This window comes from Monoraphidium neglectum (genome assembly GCF_000611645.1).
Source record: "Monoraphidium neglectum strain SAG 48.87 unplaced genomic scaffold scaffold00379, whole genome shotgun sequence".
NCBI classification, from domain to species: domain Eukaryota; kingdom Viridiplantae; phylum Chlorophyta; class Chlorophyceae; order Sphaeropleales; family Selenastraceae; genus Monoraphidium; species Monoraphidium neglectum.
Genome location: NW_014013249.1, coordinates 8,883 through 29,169, shown reverse-complemented (window position 1 = coordinate 29,169; position 20,287 = coordinate 8,883). Strand labels below are relative to the sequence as shown.

At 65.6% G+C, this 20,287-nt stretch overlaps 5 protein-coding genes across 5 annotated transcripts in view; 3 read left to right on the top strand and 2 right to left on the bottom strand.

The window, feature by feature from the left end:
- Positions 1–25: 25 nt before the first annotated feature.
- On the bottom strand, positions 26–1,888 carry MNEG_3123 (hypothetical protein; the record flags this gene model as incomplete). The annotated part of the gene is made up of 5 exons (XM_014048406.1): positions 26–103; positions 211–1,035; positions 1,257–1,442; positions 1,548–1,584; positions 1,803–1,888. The coding sequence occupies 5 exons, from the start codon at positions 1,886–1,888 to the stop codon at positions 26–28; spliced, it is 1,212 nt and encodes a 403-aa protein (XP_013903860.1).
- Positions 1,889–3,288: 1,400 nt separating this feature from the next.
- Positions 3,289–9,631, top strand: MNEG_3122 (hypothetical protein; the record flags this gene model as incomplete). The annotated part of the gene is made up of 12 exons (XM_014048405.1): positions 3,289–3,385; positions 3,693–3,943; positions 4,257–4,442; positions 4,720–4,968; positions 5,191–5,335; positions 5,618–5,778; positions 6,009–7,077; positions 7,261–7,364; positions 7,550–7,630; positions 7,907–8,071; positions 8,328–8,798; positions 9,029–9,631. 12 exons carry the CDS (start codon positions 3,289–3,291, stop codon positions 9,629–9,631), a joined length of 3,582 nt encoding a protein of 1,193 aa, XP_013903859.1.
- Positions 9,632–10,664: 1,033 nt separating this feature from the next.
- On the bottom strand, positions 10,665–12,845 carry MNEG_3121 (Aquaporin SIP1-1; the record flags this gene model as incomplete). Its single annotated transcript, XM_014048404.1, has 7 exons — positions 10,665–10,892; positions 11,136–11,191; positions 11,428–11,540; positions 11,812–11,873; positions 12,059–12,235; positions 12,514–12,600; positions 12,774–12,845. 7 exons carry the CDS (start codon positions 12,843–12,845, stop codon positions 10,665–10,667), a joined length of 795 nt encoding a protein of 264 aa, XP_013903858.1.
- Positions 12,846–14,404: 1,559 nt separating this feature from the next.
- Positions 14,405–16,297, top strand: MNEG_3120 (40S ribosomal protein S2-4; the record flags this gene model as incomplete). Its single annotated transcript, XM_014048403.1, has 5 exons — positions 14,405–14,593; positions 14,744–14,902; positions 15,254–15,316; positions 15,599–15,971; positions 16,236–16,297. The coding sequence occupies 5 exons, from the start codon at positions 14,405–14,407 to the stop codon at positions 16,295–16,297; spliced, it is 846 nt and encodes a 281-aa protein (XP_013903857.1).
- A 1,086-nt stretch (positions 16,298–17,383) lies between these two features.
- MNEG_3119 (hypothetical protein) overlaps positions 17,384–20,287 on the top strand; it is a gene marked incomplete at both ends in the record, with an annotated part of 4,232 nt that continues 1,328 nt past the window's right edge. Inside the window, 6 exons of the mRNA XM_014048402.1 lie at positions 17,384–17,440; positions 17,530–17,584; positions 17,783–17,969; positions 18,275–18,542; positions 18,799–18,984; positions 19,359–19,884. Coding sequence (XP_013903856.1) covers positions 17,384–17,440; positions 17,530–17,584; positions 17,783–17,969; positions 18,275–18,542; positions 18,799–18,984; positions 19,359–19,884 — 1,279 coding nt within the window. The remainder of the gene's footprint in view (positions 17,441–17,529; positions 17,585–17,782; positions 17,970–18,274; positions 18,543–18,798; positions 18,985–19,358; positions 19,885–20,287) is intronic.

Here is a 20,287-nt window from a genome sequence, read left to right as displayed (position 1 = left end):
CCCCCCCGCCGTGCGCCCACGCATCTCATGGCGCAGCCCGCACCTCGCAGTAAGGCAGGCCGCGCCCGTCCCGCCCGCAGCAACCGCCACGGCGCCGCCCTCGCTGCGGATCGCGTCCGCGACGGCGCCCTCCACGCGCCGCGCGCTGGTCGACCACGATACGCCGCGCTGCGCGAGCGCGCCCGTGTAGGACGCACCAAAGGTCCAGACCTCCCCCTTGTGCGTGACGGCGATGCTGAAGTAGCGGCTGCAGTCGACGCCCACGACCCTCTCGTGCTCCAGGCCGCCGCCGCTGCTGCTGTCGCTGCTGCTGTCGCCGCCTCCGCTGCTGCTGCGGCTGCTGCTGCTGCTGCTGCTGCTGCTGCTGCTGTCGCGGCTGCTAGCAGAACCCAAGGGGTCGGACATCGTGGCACTGCTGCCACCACCGCTGCCGCCGCCGTTTCCGTCCCCCAGGCCCCACGTCGCGTCCAACTGCCGCGCCTCCATCACGCGCGTGGGCACGTGCACGACGCCCGGCTGCAGGCCGGTCGCGCTGAGGTGGCGCTCGATGTCCACCCCCCAGATGCCAGAGGATGAGATGCCCAGCTGCGGCGCCGCCGCGCCATGGCTGCCGCCGCCGCCGCCGCCGCCGATCGCGCCGGCATACTGAGCGGCCCCCAAGCCGCGCGCCGCCGCCGGGCGCAGGAACGAGGCGGCCAGCGCTTGGCGCGCGTGCTGCTGCCGCTGCTGCTGCCGCTGCCGCTGCTCCGCGATCGTGCGGTGCGCCTCCGCAAAAGCTCTGAGGTACGCCTCGTGCCGCCCCGAGGCAGCCCCAGACGCGGAGGGCCGGTTGCGCAGCAGCGCCTCGACCTGCATGGAGCCATACAGTGCGCGTCTGTGCTGCCGGGCCAGCTCCTCTATGGGCGTGCCCAGCCCGCACTGGCCCTCCAGCGAGCAGCCGACCGCCCACAGCCCGCCCGCGCGGTCGAGGAAGAGAGAGTGCTGGTCGCCCAGCGCGAGGTTTGACACTTCAGCGCGGCCGACCAGGGACTCAACCTGCCAAGCACGGCGCATGGTTTGAAGCGTGCGTGTTGGGGGCCGGCAGTCGCGGGTGCGAGCGCTGCGGCAAAGGGGCCGGGCCTCTAGACGGCGCGGGCGTGTGGCGGCGATGACCTGTCGCCTGCAGTGCAGGCGCCGCTGTTAAGGGTCGCGAATGCGATGTCAGCAGCAAAGAGCACGGTTTGTTGTGCCAGAAAGCTGATTTCCAAGCCTCTCACCCGGGCTGGCGCCGGCACGTGCTCGTCGTTGCCGTGGCCCAGCTTGGCGCTCTTGCCGTCCCCCCACGTGAGCGCCTCGCCCGCTGCTGTTACTGCGGCGCTGTTGAGCTTGCCGGCGCGCACGGCCACGATGTCGCTGCGTCCATGGAGGTCCAGCAGCGTCGTGGGGCGCGTGACCAGCGGCACCTGTGCGCGTCGACGCCGCAGGCAGCGGGATTGTCCATTGTTCCTGATGGCAGGGGGGCGTGCTGTTGCGGCTTGCACCCTGCGTTCGCACTGCATGTGGCGCACCTGCTCGACGCCGCAGGCATACTCAGCGTTGCGGCCCCTGCAATCGTAAAATTGGATGCAGCATGAGCTTGACTTGGCAGGGCCGAAGAAGGCAGGGTGCCGCGTTGATGGCAGCACAGACGAGTGTGGTGAATGCGTTCAGTGGTGGAGCAGGTGTGGCGCGCTTGGCGCGGCACACGACCGGATGCAAGCGCTCCGCCTGGCGCCTGTTGCAATCTGTAGGTATATAACGCTTGATCGCATGCAGACCCTTACCATGCCACCACGGTGAGAGCGCGTGCCAGTGCAGGCAGGACATTCAGGCCGACTGCAGCGCCGGCTCGTTGTGCTGCAGGCAACATAAATACGCTACTTAGGTATCTAAATTAGCTTGCGACGGCCGGTCAGCGGTTTGGAGGGCCTGTGAACATCGATCACTCCGACGAAGAGCGTGTCTTATGAAATATATGGATTTAGGAACCAGAGTTAGCCATGATTATTGCAGGTGACGGATGTGGGCAAGCGGACAGGCGCCGGCGAGGCCGCAACACGATCGGCCATGTCGCGGTGCAGTCAGCCAAGTCAACTGCATGGACCTGGGGCGTGCAGGTTGTGCAATCACAACCATCCATGCGTGAAAACATAATGGATCGCACGCTGTTCAAATCCTCAATGGCCTTTTGCACCAGCTGGTCAGCCTGCCCCCTGATGCCATGTTTGGTAGCTTGGACCAAGTGCCTGCACGTCGATGCCTTTGTGCTGCAATCGCCGCAGAGGATGTGAATGCCACATACTTTTTGTTGACAACCAGGTGATTCAAGATTGCAGGTGTGCGCGCTCCTTCCCGTTCGGCTCTGCTGGCTCCCAGCTTGTAGCGGTTGGCGCAGGCACTATTCTGCACAGTAGGCACCAACCTGCACCTTGTCTGGCGTGCATGTGCAGGCGCACCCGTATTGTGGTCTATCTCATCTGCGACCGCTTGGGGTGATTGAGGCGCATTATCACGCGGTTATGACCCCTTGCACAGTGAGAGCGAGAGAGCCTGCACATGCACTTGGAAGGGCGCAGCGGGGCTGCGTGCACCAAGGGCACTTAGTGCTCCACAGATGCGCCTTGTGCCGCTTAGTGAGCTTTACCGCTGCACCAGCGCCACTGATTCGGGGTGAGCGCGGCCTGTCGTCGTAGTGCACTGTGCTCATATGCGTCCTGCAGGCCCCAGTGTCGTTCATATGTGCGCCAAATGTAAGAGGGACAGCATAAATAAAGTTCAATAACCTTCATAATAATATGGATGGTCGCTTGGCAGCTCTTGCATCGGGGGCCGAGACATGAATGTCATCAGTCTGCCCCTCCATCCAAGCAGCCAGCGTACCAGCACTCTTTGACGGCGATTGGTGATCTCGCGGCGCCCTTGCGCCGGGCAATGTTTGATTAACTTGCAGCCTTTCAACAGTATTCGCTTAAGAGAGACGACTTTGACACAGCAACTACCCATCCTGAGATGAACGAAGGCAAACACCGGCCAGGGCCACACCTACCGGCCTTCTGACAAGCTCTCTTGCTATTCAATCAATGTATTAGACGCTATCTTAGCTATCTATATCTCTCTTAGCGGGCGCCCTTCTCCTGCGGCCCGTCCTAGCTTTGGCACAACCGCTCGCCGAAATAGGGGATCGGCCATCCCTGGGCCCCGTAAATGGGTGATATCAATAACATCTGGCCGTAGCTCTCGGCCCCGGCAGCACCCTGCGCGCAGGGCGAGATGGCAGCCAAGTGCCCACGATGGGCCGAGAGCAGGCTGGACGCGCTCTTCGCGTACAGGTTCCCTCAGCAGCTTATTGTGCTGCTATATAAGAACGGTGAGCTGGCAGTTTGGTGCCGTCTGTGACCGACACTCCAGCCTGGGGCAGTACCCTCTGCTGCTGCTGCCGCTGCAGCAGCAGCTGCTGCTTGTCGCGGCTCGCCGCATGCCTCTTTCGGCCCTGCCAGTGCTTCCCCGGGTTCAGCATGAGTTTTGTGACCTTGTCACATGGGAGCACAGAAGCGTAGCATGCGGGGCGTAGTCGTGCAGCCCTGGTGCCTGTGAGGCGGGCAGCTGCTGGTGCACCTGTTGACGCCCCTTGCGCCCCCCCCCCTTCAACCCGCCCCGGACCCTGCTGCATGTAGTCCTGGTGGCGTGGCGCAGCCGCCGCGCCACGCTCCTGCGTTTCCTGGCGCCGTTCATGTTCCTGCTGCTGGCGCTGGTGATGCAGGTGGCGCTCGACGCCAGCCTGTCTGTCGAGGGGCGCTATCGCCCCCAAACAACAGGCATCAGGCTCGGCGTCGGCAGCATCCCGGACTGCAACAGGGACCTGTACATCCACAACCGCGCATGCTTGACGATGGTGTTCACGCCAAACACCAGCAGCGCGGTGCAGGTGCGCGCCTGGGCGGATGGACGCGGCGGGGGAGAGGGCGCACTGGGAAACAGCAGCTGCATGGCGGGCGGGCGCCCCGGGCCGACAGCAGCAGCAGCTGTACCGCGGGCCACCCCCGGCAAAGCCACATGACGCTGAAGCTGCAGCAGTGAGAGATCAGACTCAGTCCCAGGGTTATGGCAGCAGCCCAGGTGCGGCTGTCCCTGCGGAGCGCAGCAGCAGGACACCAGGCCAAGGAGACCGCGAGCGCGGTGCGTGCCCGCACAGCGAGATGCCGCCGCCCTGCCTGCACCGCCCCTATGCGTGAGCGCAGGACATTGTAGAGCGCATACGCATCAATAATAAGCCGGAGATCCCTGCGGAAAAGGTCCTGGGTTTCAAGGACCGCGCTGACGCGGAGCGCTACATGGCCCTCAACCGCGACACGACCCTGGGGGCGGTGCACTTTGTGGAGCAGCCGGGCGGCCAGATTGGCTACTTGCTGCAGGGCAGCTCGGGGGTGAGCGGCAGCGGCATCTGGGGACTTAGAGGCGTGAGTTGGGCGGCAGCAGCACCTGGGTGGAAGGAAACGGCGTGGCAGCGACAGCAAAGCCCAGGAGTGCAGCAGCAGCGTGAGGAGACACTAGCCGCACAGCTTGCTGCAGCTGACGCGTGGCCCCTGGGGTCGTCTCGTTCTTTTTTTATTGCCTGTGTGATGCGCTTGCGCTGAGCGCGCCAGCCCCAGACCCCCCTCCCCTGCGCGGGACCCCCGCACCCCACCCAACGCACGCGTCCAGATCAAGTCTTTCAAGTCATACGTTCAGGACCCCCAGTTCTTCTGGCAGACCCCCGTGATGAATGCGGTGTCGCGCGAGATCGCGCGCCAGGCGCTGCTGGACGCCGGCCGCACCCACGAAGCCGACACGCTCGCATGGCAGCCGGCGCTGGTGCGGTACCCGCACCCGGAGATGACGACGCTGTCGTTCACGGGGCGCGTCATCGCGCCCTGCATCTTCGCAGCCTGCATGTTTGGCGCCGTCACCCAGGTGTGCGCCTGGGTGGAGTGATCGCTCAGCTGGCGGGGCCAAGTGGCTTGCTTGGGAAGCCCGGAGCTTTGAATGAGCGTTGGCGGCTTGGTTGTGGCTGGGCGTAGCTACTGCGGCGGAGCAGCATCAGGGGGGCTGGGTGCAGTTCGTCGTGACGCGAGCGTCGCGTAGGCGGGCAAGCTCCATGCGTGCTCGCGCCTCGTGCCTCCGCCCGCACCACAGATGGCCCAGCTCGTGTCTGAGAAGGACTCGGGTCTGCGGCAGGCGATGCGCACGATGGGGCTAATGGAGAGCAGCTATTGGGGCAGCTGGGTCGTGTTCGACTTGGCTTTTGGGGTGCTGCTGGCGCTGGTCATAGTGTTTTCAGGTGACAGGGGAGAAGGTGTGGGTGGGGGTGAGAAGGGCGTCACGGGTCCAGGAGAAGGCCCAGCTCAAGAGGCCGACATTTGGCTGTGTCGACGTTTTCCTGCGGTTGTGTCAGCAGCAAGCAATTGTTGGCTGTAGCAGTGGAGGCAGGGCGACAGCAAGCCCCTAGAACCCTGTGAGCGTGTCGCGAGTGTCTACATGCAAGCCGCCCGCAACAGGACACGTGCGTGCATACGTCTCATGCCACCTCTTCCCCCTCCTTGCCGCTCGCTTGCCACGCCAGGCATGATCCTGCAGTTTCGCTTCTTCCTGGCCAATGACTTTGGGCTGCTGTTTGCGCTCTTCTGGCTGTTCCTAGCCGCCATCTCGGGGTTCACCTACTTTGTGACAGCGTTCATCAGCAAACCCCAGACGGCTGTGTACGCAGGTTTCATCGTCTTCCTGGTGGGTGCTCATGGGGTCAGGGGTGGGCGGGTGAAGGAATAACAGCACTCAGCAGCGGCAGACCACATGGACAACGTGCCGCACACGTGCCACCACAAGAGTGTCAGCAGCAGTGCGGCGGTATACAGCTCGCTGCTGTCTGCATCGCCTCTCTCCCCCCCTCCCAAAACCTCAACCGGACCCACTCAGCACCTGACCAGCCCTACACACTCCCGGAACACCCCCCTCAGGTGGGCTGGACGTTCCAGGGCATCGTCACCTATGGCCTGCCGTACACCCCGACGTTTTACAACGAGCGGGAGCCGACCCAGCGCCTCTACCACCGCCTGTTCTACTGGCTCTTCAACCTCATGCCCTGGAACCCGCTGGTGAAGGCGATCATCGACATGGCGGCCGCCACCAACACAAAGGCGCACCCCGGGATCCGCTGGGAGGCTCGCAGCAGCTACTGCCTCCAGAAGCCGCCTGCGGCGGGTTACGACCCGCTGACGACGTGGAAGGACACGGCCTGCATCTTCCCGGTGGGAAGCTGCCTGGTGACGCTGGCAGTCCAGGCGGTGGTCTACACGATCCTGGCAGTCTGGCTGGACAGCATCATGCCCAACGAGCTGGGGGTCACCCGGCACCCCTTCTTCTTCCTGCACCGCGCGTTTTGGAGGCCACGGCCGGCAGAACAGGGCGAGGCGCTCGCGCGGCTCGTGGCTGAGGGCGAGGCGCGGGCAGCGGCGGAGAAGAACGCGGCCAAGAAGGGGGGGCCGGCGGCGCGGCCGAGCGTGGCTGGCGGCGCTGACGAGGACGAGGACGTGGGGGAGGAGTCGGCGCGCATCAAGAGGAGCCTGGGGCAGAAGGTCGGCGGGCTTGTGCGGATTGAGGAATGCAGGTGGCTGGGCAAGGCCTGCGGCGCGGCGCCTGCGCCCGCAACCGCCGGCGCAAGCAGCGGTGCGGCCCTGCACGTCAGCCGCGGCGGCGCGCGGCGGCGCAGCAGCGCGGGCGGCGGGGGCGCGCAGGCGCCAATGCCGACGTGCCCGGCCGCGGCGACGGGGCAGCAGCAGTGGCAGGCCAGTCGGGGCCACCAGGGCAGCAGCGACCCCGACTATGCCGTCGAGGTGTTTGGCCTGCAGAAGGTGTTCAGGCTGGGCCGGTGGGAGCGCTACGCACCTCGCTGCCTGGGCGGCAAGCCCGCGGGGCGCGACTTTTGGGCGATCAAGGACAGCTGGTTCGGCATCGAGCAGGGCAGCCTATTTTGTCTGCTGGGGCCCAACGGCGCCGGCAAGACCACCACCATCAACTGCCTCACGGGTGCGGGGCCGTTGTTTGGTTGCCTTGCTATTGGTGGTTCGGTTTCAGAGCGTGCCGCCTACCAAGCTGGCGCCTCCCGATGGCAGTTGCAGCTCCGGACAGCTGCTTGTGGCTGGGTGAACCCTACGCTTGTTTGCAAATGCATCAGCAGAACCTGTCAACTGCTGCGCCCCACCGCTACAGGAGCCCTGCCGCCGAGCGCGGGTGATGCGCTCATCTACGGCGAGTCGCTCTGCGGCGAGGGCGGCCTGGACCGCGTGCGGTCGCTGATGGGCGTGTGCCCCCAGGTGCGCGCCACGGCGCGATGGGCCACAACCAATATGTTTGTTACGAGGGCGGGGTGGCGGGATGCGCGGGGCGGGCCGTGACCTAGGGAGCATGTGAGCGTGGGCTGACCAGAGGGGCTTTGCTCGGCAGATACCTTTGTTGCTGTTCCTTCTCCGATGTCCCCCCTGCCCCCCATTACACACAGTTTGATGTGCTGTGGAACGAGCTCAGCGGCACCGAGCACCTCATCATCTACGGTCACATCAAGGGCCTGCGCTTCAGCGAGGTGCGGTGCGGTGTGGTGCTGCTGGCCAGCGTGCATTGACAGGGGGCATGCTGAATGCACCTGACAATTGTCTTGCCTACCAGACAGCGGGCCTGCAACGCACAACAGCAAGGGAGGCAAAAATCAGCCGATCATGCCCATGTGTGTCGGGTAGATTTGTATGGGTGCACGCACGGACGCAGCGCGCGCTTGCAGACACACACACGCGCACACACACACACACACACACACACACACACAACACACACACACACACACACACATACACATATGCAGGTGCGCCGCGAGGCTGACGCCCTGCTTGAGAAGGTCAAGCTGACGTATGCCGCCAGGGTGCGCAGCGGCAGCTACAGCGGCGGCATGAAGAGGCGCCTTAGCGTGGCCATGGCGCTGCTGGGGGACCCCAAGATTGTGTACCTGGACGAGCCCACCACGGGCATGGTGAGGAGGAGGATGGGGAGGGGGCGGTGCTTGTGCGAGGGCAGCGTGGGGAGGAGGGGGAGGGGCGTGAGTTTGCGCGATATGTGTATGCTAACAGTTGCGGGTGCAGGCACGCATATGGAAGGACAGATAGCCTGCTTTGCCGCTCCGCAGCGCGTCATCGCCTTAGCCCCCTTGACAGCCAGCCTCAAACCCCTGAGATCCCCCCCTTGAGACTCGACACGACGCCCCGCCGCCACACGCCCCGCCCCCGCAGGACCCAATCAGCCGGCGCTACGTGTGGGACATCATCCAACAGGCCAAGGCGGGCCGCGCCATCGTGCTGACAACGCACTCCATGGAGGAGGCCGACATCCTGGCAGACAGGATCGCCATCATGGCGCGCGGCCGCCTCAAGGCCATCGGCAGCAGCATACGCCTCAAGCAGAAGTACGGCGCCGGCTACACGGTCGCCGTCTCCGTGCAGCACCGCGCGGCGGGCGACAACTCGCCGGACGCGCTCGCGGCGCGCATGGAGGGCGTGCGCGAGTACTTCCTCGCGCGGCTGGGGCTGCTGCCGTTTGACGAGGGCCGCGCGCACCTGCAGTACCTCGTGCCGCGCGAACACGAGGCGCGGCTGGGGGTTGTGCTCGTAGAGCTGGAGCAGCGGCGGGGCGCGATGGGCGTGAGCGACGTGCAGCTGAGCCTCACCAGCCTGGAGGAGGTCTTCCTGACCATATCACGCCGGGTGCGCGGTCTGGTCACTTCACCAGAGGGCCGTCCACCTGGACTTGATTTCAGGGGGGGATTGAGGGCCAGGGCTGAGGTGGAGTGGAGCGCAGGCGGCGCGTGGGGTTGTCGAGTTGGGGGTCCAAGCCATGCTGCAGGGGGCGTCTGTATGCTCAGAACCGTGCGGGCCTCCATGCTGCTCCACGCGTGGTCGCCCCTCGCCCCCCCCCCCCCCACCTCCGCGCGCAGGCGGAGCTCGCGGCCGCGGAGGCCTTGGGCGCCTCGTCCGTGGAGGTGCCCCTGCCGGAGGGCGGCGCCCTGCACGTGGCCCTCGGCCAGGACCGCGGGGTCAACCCCGCAGACGGCCGCGCCTACGCCATCAAGTGGGCGCAGGACGACGCCGGGCGCCTGGTCGTGCTCGACGTGCTGCCGCTCGGCGTGCAGCCGCCCGGCCTGGGGCTGCCGGGGATGCCCGGCGACGACGCGGCTGCCGCGTGCGGCGGGCGGCTGTCGGGGCCCGGGCTGAGACGGAGAAAGCAGGGCTCGGAGGCGAAGCGCGTGCCGAGCCTGAGCCAGTTGCTCGGCGCCGGCATCGAGATGCTGCTTGGCGGCGGGCGCGGCAGCGGCGCGGACGGGGCGTCGGCGGACGGCAGCAGCCACAGCGGCATTAGCAGCGGCAGCAGAACGAGCAGCGCGGCGGCTGCTGCTGCGGCGCGCGGTGGCTTTGGCGGCGCGCTGGGCGCGCGCTTGGCGGGGTCTGCCGCGCCGCGCGACAGCAGCGGCGGGGGCGGCGCCGCCGAGCTCGGGGAGCGCGGCTTCCGGCAGCTGCCGCCGCGCGGCACACAGTGGTGATTCAAACGAGGGGCGCTGGCCACCGGATTGCGGGAGCCAGGCAACGCTCGCCGGTTGCGTGGTCTCAAGGAGGAGGCATGTGCACGCGGCTGTGCTTGCAGGGGCGGTTGCAGCGGCACGGTTGTGGGCTGCCTTCATCAGCCTTGGGCAGGCGCCCGCACGAGCGGGGGGTTGAGGGATTGCGGGGGCATCACTGTGACTATATATGCCGCCCAAAACATTCGATCATATTGGCGGGGTGTGCTGTATGGGGTTGCGCCGGAAGCCCGCATCTCGGGCCAGGCTGGGGTGGGCGTGCGGGGCGGCGGCCCGCTACCCAGTGTTTCTTCCGCCAACAGTCGTGCACCATTGCAGTGGCGTCGACCCCTTGTGTCAAGGGTCGCTCGCGGGTATTCTGGGAGGACGGCGCTGCGCACCACAAGCAGGAACCCCTGCAAGCCGCGCCCGCGCGGCGCTGGAAAACAACTGCTTGCATCTGGCCCCGGTGCAGCGCCTGCATCCGCACTGGGTGTGGCCGCAACCTCAGATGTGAAAAGGGACGGCGTTGCCTCCACTAGGAGCATTGCCCCTGCGAGGGTGTAACGCTGGCACTGCTGTACCATTACGCAAGCTGCAACCAGTCTGCTTTGAGCGCCCTTCCACCAACCGTTTGCATGGGAACGACCGGACAATTACAGCTGCATTTGCAGCCCTTGTGAGTCCCACCAATTTTTGTTGTGGCATCATACCGAGTATGAGCCCCAGCCGACACAGTGGAGGGCAGAACATCTGAAACTTGGCATGCGCAGGGAAGCTGGCCGGGCTTGGTCTTTGTTGCAAAACCCTCCTTGCAACTGGGTCCCGTGTCGCCGGCCAGGAGTTGTGCCGCAAGGCGGCTGCCTGTGCAGCCAGTCGCTCCACCTCCCACCCGTCACCGCAGGTGCAGCAATCCCGGAAGGGCGCTCCGCAAGCGGCGCGCGGACCGCAGAAGGTCGAATGCAATCGCCAAAGCCCCGACTGCCCCGCGTTCCAGGCCCCGCCGCCGTCGAAAGCGTCACTCTGCACGCTTCTTCGCGGCCGCCTTCTTGGCTGGCGCCGCGCCCACGCCGGGTCCGTGCAGCAGGCGCCACAGTAGCCCGCCGGCGAGCGCGCCGGCAAAGGGGGCGGCCCAGTACAGCAGCGCGTGCTCCAGGGCGCTGCGGTTGTCGCTGTAGTGCACGAAAAACGAAAAGGTCATGGCAGGGTTGAGGCCGGGCCCCGAAAACACGCTGCCAGCAAGGATCTGCGGGTTGCAGCGAGGTGGCCAGGCGTGCAGGTGCAAGAGTTGATTTTGCCAAGCACGACAAGAGGGGGCCATTCAAAGCGCAGAGTGCTGAGAGGCTCAGGTTGACGCAAGGCGCGTGTGACCGGCAGGGGCGGGGGCGAATGCGCACGGCGGCGACGCCCCGGATCCGGCGGTGATGTCCAAGTGCACACGCGGGCTAGGGGGTGACGGGTGCGGCTGGCGGCCGGCCGCGTGGCTCACCAGCGCGACGGTTGCCAGGAGGGGCAGGACCTGCGAGAGCACCTTGCTGCTGGTCTCTGCGGGGCAGCAGGCGTGTGATGGGCGGCGGGGTGCATGAGGGGAAGTGCAGCGGCAGAGGGCCCCTGCAACGATGGCGAGGTCAAATCACCACGGGGCTTGCCCCTGGCTGTCGCGACGGGAGTCGTGCCCATGCAACACGCGGCTGAAGCAGCCTGCTGGGGAGCCCGCAGTTGGGTTGTGTGTCAAGCACCCTGCACGGCACCCTGCCCGACGCAGCCCCCTGGCAGCCCACCCATGGAGTAGAGCACCACGAGGTTGAGCACACAGCCCAGCACCGCCTCGCACGCCATGCCCACAGGCAGGGACACGCCCGCGGCCAGGCCGCCAGGCAGCTTGTGGAAGTGGCTGCAGCAGGGTGGGAGGGGGGGTGGGTTTGGGGCGGGGGCAAGACTTGTCAGCGGCTTTGTCTGCGGCGCAGCTGCCACCGCACACGGTACGCGCCAGACGGTGCCTGGACCGCCCGTATTCGTAGGGCTGCGAAGGCCCTTCGCAGCTTGTACCGTGGCATCTCCTTTCCACCACCTGCGCTGCCCTCGATTCGCAAGCTCCCGCAACCTTCCCGCTGTGCCGCGGTCGCCCCGGGGCCGCCCCGCGGGTGCCGCCGCGCGCAGCTCACTCCTTGAGGAATTCCGGCAGCATGCTGACTGCCAGGAACGCGCCCAGCGCGGCGCCGACGATCTGGCAGCAAGAGCGAGGGCGCGGCGCTCGTCAACGGCAAAGCCGTGCGCACGCGTCGCCGCCTGCGGTTCGACAACGCGCCACGACCGTGCTGTACCCTGCCGCGCTCTCAATCGAAGATGTCGAAGCCCCTCATCAAGGTCGGCATCCCAGGGGCCGTGCCAGCAGCCGCGCTGGAAGCCCACCTGTGCGACCATGCGCGCGGTGTTGAGCTTGACGCTGTCCTTGCCGGCGGCGATGAAGGCGACGTTGTGGACGGGGTTGAACATGGCGCCGCCGAAGAGGCCGCATATGGGGCCGAAGATGATGAGCGAGACCACCGTGATGGCAATGGAGAGGGGGAACTCACCCAAGCCAGTGATCTGGGGTTTGATCCGTTGGTTGTGAGGGAGCGGCGGCGGCCGGGTCGGCCTTGGAGGCGGAGGGTTGCTGAGGCATGCAACCTGGTTCCAACCGGGACGACGCACCTCATGGCACGGAGCCAACTGCGGCACCCCTGGCAACCCCACCGAACCCATCACACTCCAACCGCCTGTCGTGCCTCTGCACCTTCACCGCCAATCGCCGCTGCCTTGCCACCCGCCAACCTTCCCGCCCGTGCTGATGCTGAACCGGCCCCGACACCCATAACCCGCCTCACCCCCGCCAGAGCCTCCGCCACCTCAGCCGTCAAGCTCATCAGCGCCACAAAAATGCAGCTCATGCTGAAATCTCCAGCAATCAGCATCTGCGGTGGCGGGCGGGGGCGGCAAGGGCCAATCAGCCAGCGCAGGGGCAAGGGGAAGGTCGGCACGCCACCACCTGCACTGTGCCGGTGGTGAACGCCGCCCTCAAAATCATGCATCACACACGAGCGGCCGCTTCTGGCTTGCAACTGCTGGCCCGACTGAGTCTACCCACCTGCCACCAGGTGTCATCCTTGCTCTTCTTGCGCCGCGACGCCGCGCGGCGCTCCAGGCTGCTGCTCGTCATGCCGCCGCCGAGGATTGGGAGTTGGCCTCCCTCAGAGCTCTGCTGCCGCCGCCGCTGCTGCTGCTGCTGTTGCCGCTGTTCCTGCTGGCTCGATCTGTGGGCTGCCTCTGTGGCCGAGGCAAGCGGCAGAACCGGGGTGCTACCGCTGTTGAGCGCCGTTGTCGCTCGAGCCCTGGCGCCGCGCACGTGCCGCGCACGGCAATAGTGTGGTGTGATGGAGTTGCCTTGCTGATCTATCCAAATGTCTGCAGCTGTGAGAGAGTATGCTTACGGTCGCCGAAATGCCTGAAGGGGAGGCGGGATCACTCAGATCGCGAGGACGATCGCTGTGCAGACCGGTGCGGAAATGAGTCAATGGAAGCCACTCCCAGCAAACGCCTGTGAACCGTGAGGGCTCACCTGATGTACGATGGAGTCCCAAGTGTTGGACGGCCCGGGGCCCGGGCTGACTGCGCCGGTGTCCGATCCTCCAATCCGCGCACTGCCAGTCCTGCAGGCAGGCGTTTGTCCCGCCGCAAGTGATGAGCACAAGGCATGTGAGCTCCTGCCAGAAAGCGCCCGTCACCGAGTATGGTATGCCATACGTACAGTGTATCATCAACTCTCCCAATGCACAGCAGGCATCCACACAGGTGCTCTCCCAATGCACACAGGTCTTGGCCACAGGCCCAACGCCAGGCGGAGGCACACGTGCTGCATTCATGTATCCTATGCGAGGAGACCATATCCATACTTAGCACACACTCTCTACACACCTCAGATTCAAATGTGGATACGGCCAAGGCTGCAGTGCCCGTGGCTGCCTCACACCTACGCAGGCGAAGCAGGCGAAGCACGCAGCGACCCAGCAACAGGCTGCCCATGATTGCTCCTACGCGGTAGCTGGTATGTCAACTTGCAGGCCACATGATCGCACGGCAACAGTATGCTGCACAGGGCTTGAAGTTGCCACGCCTCCAAGCTGCGCGATCAGGTTTGTGGCGACCCTGGTGTGGTCGCAGTAGAGGAAGCGCTACACTCTTCTGTTATAACCGAGCGACAATCATGGCTTGAGGTTCACACCGCAACTGTTGCTGCCTTCTGTCGACTTTGGCCAGGACCACTGTCAATCGGTCCACGCAGTGGTCAATGGGCTGCGCAGGTGGACTGCATGCTCGCAGTGTGCTGCACGACCGATACGACAAGGTACAACAAAAGCCACCATGATCACGGCCTCGCTGCAGCTTTCACGCGCTCTGCGAAGGCACAGGCTCGGCAGCACGGCAGGCGGTCTGCGGTGTCGAACAAGAGTAGCGTTCTCGCAAATCCTCGTCCTCTTTTCTGCCTCTTACGTGCAGAATCAGCAGGTGCGGGACACCCATGACATGCTCAGGGCCGAGGACTGCAGCAGTGCTGCACTTGCAGCCGTCGGAGCGCGCTCTGGTGGCTTCTGGCTCATTTCGCACGCGCACGCATGTGCTAGCAATCTTCTTTAGGCGTCGCCCTGCCCGGGAGGCGGTACGCGGCTGCCTGATCACTGGCGGCCTCTGTCTGCTGGTTTCGCCATCATCGCAGAAACCATGGCTGACCGCGGTGGCGAGAGGGGCGGCTTCGGCCGTGGCTTTGGTGGCAGGGGCCGTGGCGACCGCGGTGGTCGCGGCGACCGCGGTGGTCGTGGCGACCGCGGGCGCGGCAGGGGCCGCGGGCGCGGCAAGCCCGATGAGGAGAAGTGGGTGCCTTGCACCAAGCTGGGCCGTCTGGTGCAGCAGGTGAGACGCCCTCGCGTGGATCGAGGCCGCTTTTCTCTGGCTTCCAGCGGCTTGGCGCCGCCCTGCCCAGCTGCAGCTGTTGTGTCGCCGAATACCCGCACTGCTGCTTCCCGCTCCCAGCCCCTCCGCTCCCCTATTCGACCACAACAGGGCAAGATCAAGAGCCTGGAGACTATCTACCTGTTCTCCATGCCCGTCAAGGAGTACCAGATCGTTGAGTACTTCCTGGGCCCCGCCCTCAAGGATGAGGTCATGAAGATCATGCCCGTGCAGAAGCAGACGCGCGCCGGCCAGCGCACGCGCTTCAAGGTGTGTGTGTGTGTGTGTGTGTGTGTGTGTGTGTGTGTGTGTGTGTCGATAACACGGCCAGAGAGAGAGAGAGAGTGTGTGTGTGTGTGCGTGTGTGTACGCGGATGTGCGCATGTTTTGCGCGGTCGCGCGCAGCTGGGCAAGTGGATGGGGCCAGTCGGGCAGCTGCGAATGAGCAGGACGGTGGGTCCCTGCGACTGACAGCGCAGCAGCATGCCGCGGGGTACACAGCAGACAGCCCGCGCTAGTGCGCACCTGCAGCAGTGGGTTTGGCAGTGTGCCCTCATGCGTGTGCCGCATGAGGGCGCAAACGCACCACACACATGCTGGAGCTCTCTTTGTTTGCCACAGGCGTTTGTGGTGGTGGGCGACTACAACGGCCACGTGGGTCTCGGCGTCAAGTGCGCCAAGGAGGTGCGCGGCTTTGCTGGAGCGGAGAGGCTTCGACCGCCGTGGGATCGGCAGCTGCTGCAGCAGCAGCAGCAGCAGGCAAAAGAGCAACCCAGCACGCGGCACTCGCAGCTGGCCCCCTGACTGGCCGCTGGGCTTAAGGCACTGCTCTGAATGCATTACCAACAGTTGACACAGTGTCCAACAGCTTCACACACAAGCCTTGCCCTTGTTTCAGCCGTGCCCCGCCCGCACTTCCTCCTCTCACCCTCTGTGCCCTTTATTACCCCCTCCCGACCCCTCCAGGTGGCCACCGCTATCCGCGGCGCCATCATCCAGGCCAAGATGGCGGTCGTCCCCGTGCGCCGCGGCTACTGGGGTAACAAGATCGGCAAGGTGCACACCGTGCCCATCAAGTCGACCGGCAAGTGCGGCTCCGTCACCATCCGCCTCATCCCCGCACCCCGCGGTGCCGGCATCGTCGCCGCGCGCACGCCCAAGAAGGTGCTGCAGATGGCCGGCATCGAGGACTGCTACACCTGCTCGCGCGGCAGCCGCAAGACGCTGGGCAACTTTGTGCGCGCCACGTACTACGCCCTGGCCTCCACCTACGGCTTCCTGTCGCCCGACCTGTGGACCGAGACCAAGTACACCAAGGCCCCCCTGCAGGAGTTCACCGGTGAGGGGGGTGCCGCAGGGAGCATGGGTGCAGGGCAGAGGGCGCGGCAAACTGTCTGCTTTCTGGGTGGCTGGGGGGTGCACCTGGTTGACTTGTTGGCGTCTGCGCTTTGGGTGTTGAATTCGCGGGTACCAGCAGGATTGGTGTGGCGGCGCATGGGGGGTTTGCGCGCTGCGCGAGCGGGGGCTGCACCGCCATGAACGCAGTCAATACACCCAACTCATAACTGCCGCCTCACTGCTGCACACCCTCCCCTTGTTACAGACTTTCTGGCCAAGCCTTTCCTGGGCGACGCCCCGAAGGCGGCTGACTACGCCGCTTACTAAGCGGCTCATCGCGCGCAGCTTTTGCCGAGCGTCATCGCTGCGCAGTGCCAGCCACGCAATTTGGGTGCTGCATGGCGGCGGCCGCGGTATTGGTGCGCGCAGGGCCTGCGGCTGCGCCCGTGCGGGGCGGCGCCCCCTACCGCCCCTCGCACGCGCGCCGCGGTGCCTGAGAGTAGGGTGCAACTGAGTCCAGCACGGCAGGACAATGCACTTGCTGTTGTCCTCAGCAGCACTTTGTTGTAATGTCGTGCTGCTCGTTTTGCATCTTCCCGGTTTGCAGCGTACACCACATTGCCATGCCCAAGGGGCCAAGCCAAGTGCAGCCCAAGCAGCAGCAGCAGCAGCAGCAGCTAAGGCTTTGCAGTCACGGCACCCTTCCAGCTTGCGCCCGCCAACCTGGCAGCCTGTGAGACAGAATCACTTACTGCACTTGGCATGCTGACTTGAGCAGCACAAATGGCCTCGAGCACGGGGTACGCAGCCTGTTTGGTTGGCTCGGGCAGGATGGTGGCTGCGGCAGCGATAGTGGATAGAGGGCTGCTGCTGTGGTTCACGCATACTCCTTCAAGGCAAGGGGGCCTGCAGTGGTGGGTGAATGGCCCCACAATTGGCTTCATGCTGCCACTGCAGTAACAGGTCATGCTGCCTCCTGTTGGGTTTGCGCCCGCCACCCGCTGTCCGCCTCTGCTTGAGTTATAAGGCCTTTGAAACCACTCAAATGCGGCCAGTGTTTTGGCGTGAGCGGAGAGCCTGTGAACGTTTGCCCCGCGTTCGCCAGCAGAAACCGCCCCGCGTGCGGGACAGCCGCGGTCTCTCAACTCATTTTTACAAGATGTATGTGTACAGAAAGATGGGCTCGAAGCTGCTGAACGTGCTGCAGGCGGGAGGTTGGGGCAGCGTGACTAACGAGCAGATACGCAACTTTCGGCCTCTCCCCTCTTTCCTCACGGTCCCAGCCCTGGCACGATCATCCGCCCCGCCATTCCTGTCTCATTTCAACATCGTTAGCCGCAGGTGTGCGGCCGCATCCTCATAAAGGAGTGTAGGCCAACCCTCCTCGTATCTGCTGCCAGAGGAGGCGTAAAAATGAAGCTGGGGCGTAAAGCGCAGGCGTGCGCGCTCTTGGCGCTGATATGCGCTCAGGTAAGAGCCCGTAGCCTGCGTGTGACAGGCGCGGGGCTGCTGTAAATGGCAGCGGCCTGATCCCTCGCCCTCGCTCCCCCCTCGTGCAGGCGGCGTTTGCCAACCCGATACCTCAGGGACTGCTCAAGGGACTCGAGTTCAAAGGTGCGCTGAGGGCCGCTGGGGGAGTTACCGTGGCCGCGTGCCGCCGATTAGTGATAACGGCTGTCTCCTGCAATGCAACAGGGGCGCTTGCGCTGCGCCCAGCGATGCGCAGCGGCCGGCAGCACCAGCGCCGACAGTACGGGCGCGGCTCGCATGGCGGCCTGAGAACACGCCACGCCACGGCCCCCGTTTCCGCAGGAGGGGCGAGCAAGGGCCAGACCGCGGGGGCTGTGCTTGGCGGCAAGGCAAACCTGAGCTGCCCGGCTGGGTACACCCTGGAGCAGGACAAGCTTGGACTGCCCCACTGCGCCAAGCGGACGGCTCTGGACTGCCCCAAGGGCACGTTCCTGAACGAGGCGTCCGGCACCTGCTGCCCGCCTGAGAAGTCAGTGGCTGGGCCCCGGGCGGAAGACCGGCGGGCGGGATCGCAGCGACCGCCAGAGGGGGGAAGGGGTCAGACCTTGGGGATGCGATTCGGCAACAGCAGCAACAGCGGCAGCAGCTCATGGCCGCCGGCGGCAGGCATGGCGGGCGGAGACTGCCGGGCGCCGCTGCGGCAGGGGGGTGCTGGTGCGCGGCGGCAGCTGCGCGCCTGGCGGCCGATTAGGAAAGCTGCACCGCCCCGGTCGCCAGGGTCTCAAGCCCCTCCCTGCACCATGCCCCCTTCAATCTCCCCTCCCCGGCCCGCAGCCTGTGCTTCCCGAGCCTGGCGGGCGTCTGCCCCCACGGCACCATCGTGAAGACCAACTGCACTGCGAAGGTCAAGATCGGCAACGGCCTGCCCACCGCCAAGTCCGTGACCTCTGAGATCGTGCAGGCCAACAAGGTCAACGACCCCACCTACAGCACCAAGCTGCAGGCCTCCCTGGCCAAGAAGCCCGAGTCCGGCGCCAAGCCCGCTGATGAGGAGGTCGAGGCCGAGGCGCTCTCCGGCCACGGCCGCAAGCTCGCGTCGATCGTGAGTGCCGGGAGGGGCTGGTGTGCGGCGCGGCGGCGCGGTGGGGGCGCGGGCGCAGAGGCGTGCGCGGCCGCTCCCCAGCTACACGGTGCATTGCCGTTGCAGCAAATCGCGGCCGCATGCGCTGGCAGGTCTGTGCTGCGCGGTGTGCGCGCCCGGCCCGGCGCCTGTTGACAAAACACTTCCAACCCTTGTCGCCCGCCCTTCACCTGCGGCCCCCTCCCCCCTGTCCACCCTGTCCCAAACCCCGCCCCAGGGCGGCTCCATCCTGACCACCCTGGCCAACCCCGCCGTGACCGTCAACGCGGAGCGCTTCCAGCCCATCGTGGTGCTGCCCAAGCCCATCCTGTCCTTCGGCGTGCCCGCCAGCGCCGCCGGCGGCTTCCCCCAGGACCCCGTCAAGTTCACCCGCCCGAGGCCCCCGATCGTGGTGCTGCCCAGGGTGAGAGCGCGGGCGCCCGCGCTTGCCGGGGGGCAGGGGCACTCAGGGGTGTGGGCAGTGCGGCTGCTCTGCGGGGCTCCCAGCTGGAGGGGCCGCAAAAGCCGCCGTGCAGCTGGCCTGCCGCGATGCAATGTCAATTTTGGGTGCCCCAGCGGCTGCCAGCTGAGGTTTGGACCGAGATGCATTTGGCCGAATTGGCAGGGGATGCAGGCGGTCGTGTCGCTGTCAATATGTCCGGGTATCTCATTTTTGTTGGTTCCAAAATCTGACATCGCTGCGGCCTGCAGGCCCCACCAACGTGTCAGTCTGAAACATGCAACACACCACTCCCAACAAACCCTCTCCTACGCCGCCGCCCCCCCCCCCCAAAACAGCCCCCGCTGGAGTTCATCCCCCCGAACATCAACGTGAAGGCCCCCGATGTGCAGATCCCCACCCGCGACATCGTCGTCCCCATCCTGCCCGTCCCCCCGGTCACCTTCATCCCCCCGGCCTCCCTCAGCACCAACGCCGGCGGCCTCAACATCGCCCGCAAGTACGCCGTCATCGACGCCAGCCGCCTCGGGCCCCGCACCTCGTTCGAGGTCAACCTGCCCTCCCCCCTGGACGTCGGGGACTTCTACCCGCCCGTGCAGGTCGAGGTCAAGCCCCCGGGCCAGACCGTCATCGACCTCTCCTCGTTCGGCCCCCGCGACTCGACCGTGGTCACCCTGCCCAACTGGAACATCACGCTGCCCGACCCCGTGAAGGTCATCCCCGAGCCCGGCCACGTGCGCGTGGTCAACCTGGCGGGTGCGCAGACCGGCCCCGTGTACGAGTTCAACATCCCCAACCTGCCCGAGCGCAACAAGATCAACATCAACCTGCCCAAGGTTAACTTCACGGGCGTCACCCTGCCCGGTGAGTCGGCAGCGCACGCATTGCCAGTGCATGCTTTCAATGTGTGCTTGTGCCTTGCAAGGTGCGCACGCGTCTGTGAGGTTGTGTGTGTGTTCGTGTCCGCATGCGTGTGTGCAATGTGTTCCTTGTGTGCGTTTTACAGTTGAATGTGTTTGGCTGAGGCCCCTCTCGGGGGCCTGGCATGCAACCTGTCCCATGGTGTCCTGTGGCCAGTCAACAGCCAGCCAGTATAGCTGATGTTCGCAACTCCTACTTGCGGCACCCATCCAGCCTGCTTTTGTGCCTTTCGCCACTAGGGCGCCCCGCCCCTCCTCTCGGGCTTGCCACCCAAAAGCACCTTTTAACGCCGCACCCTCCCTCCTCCCACACACTTGCCCCTCCCCCCTCACACACACCCCCACCT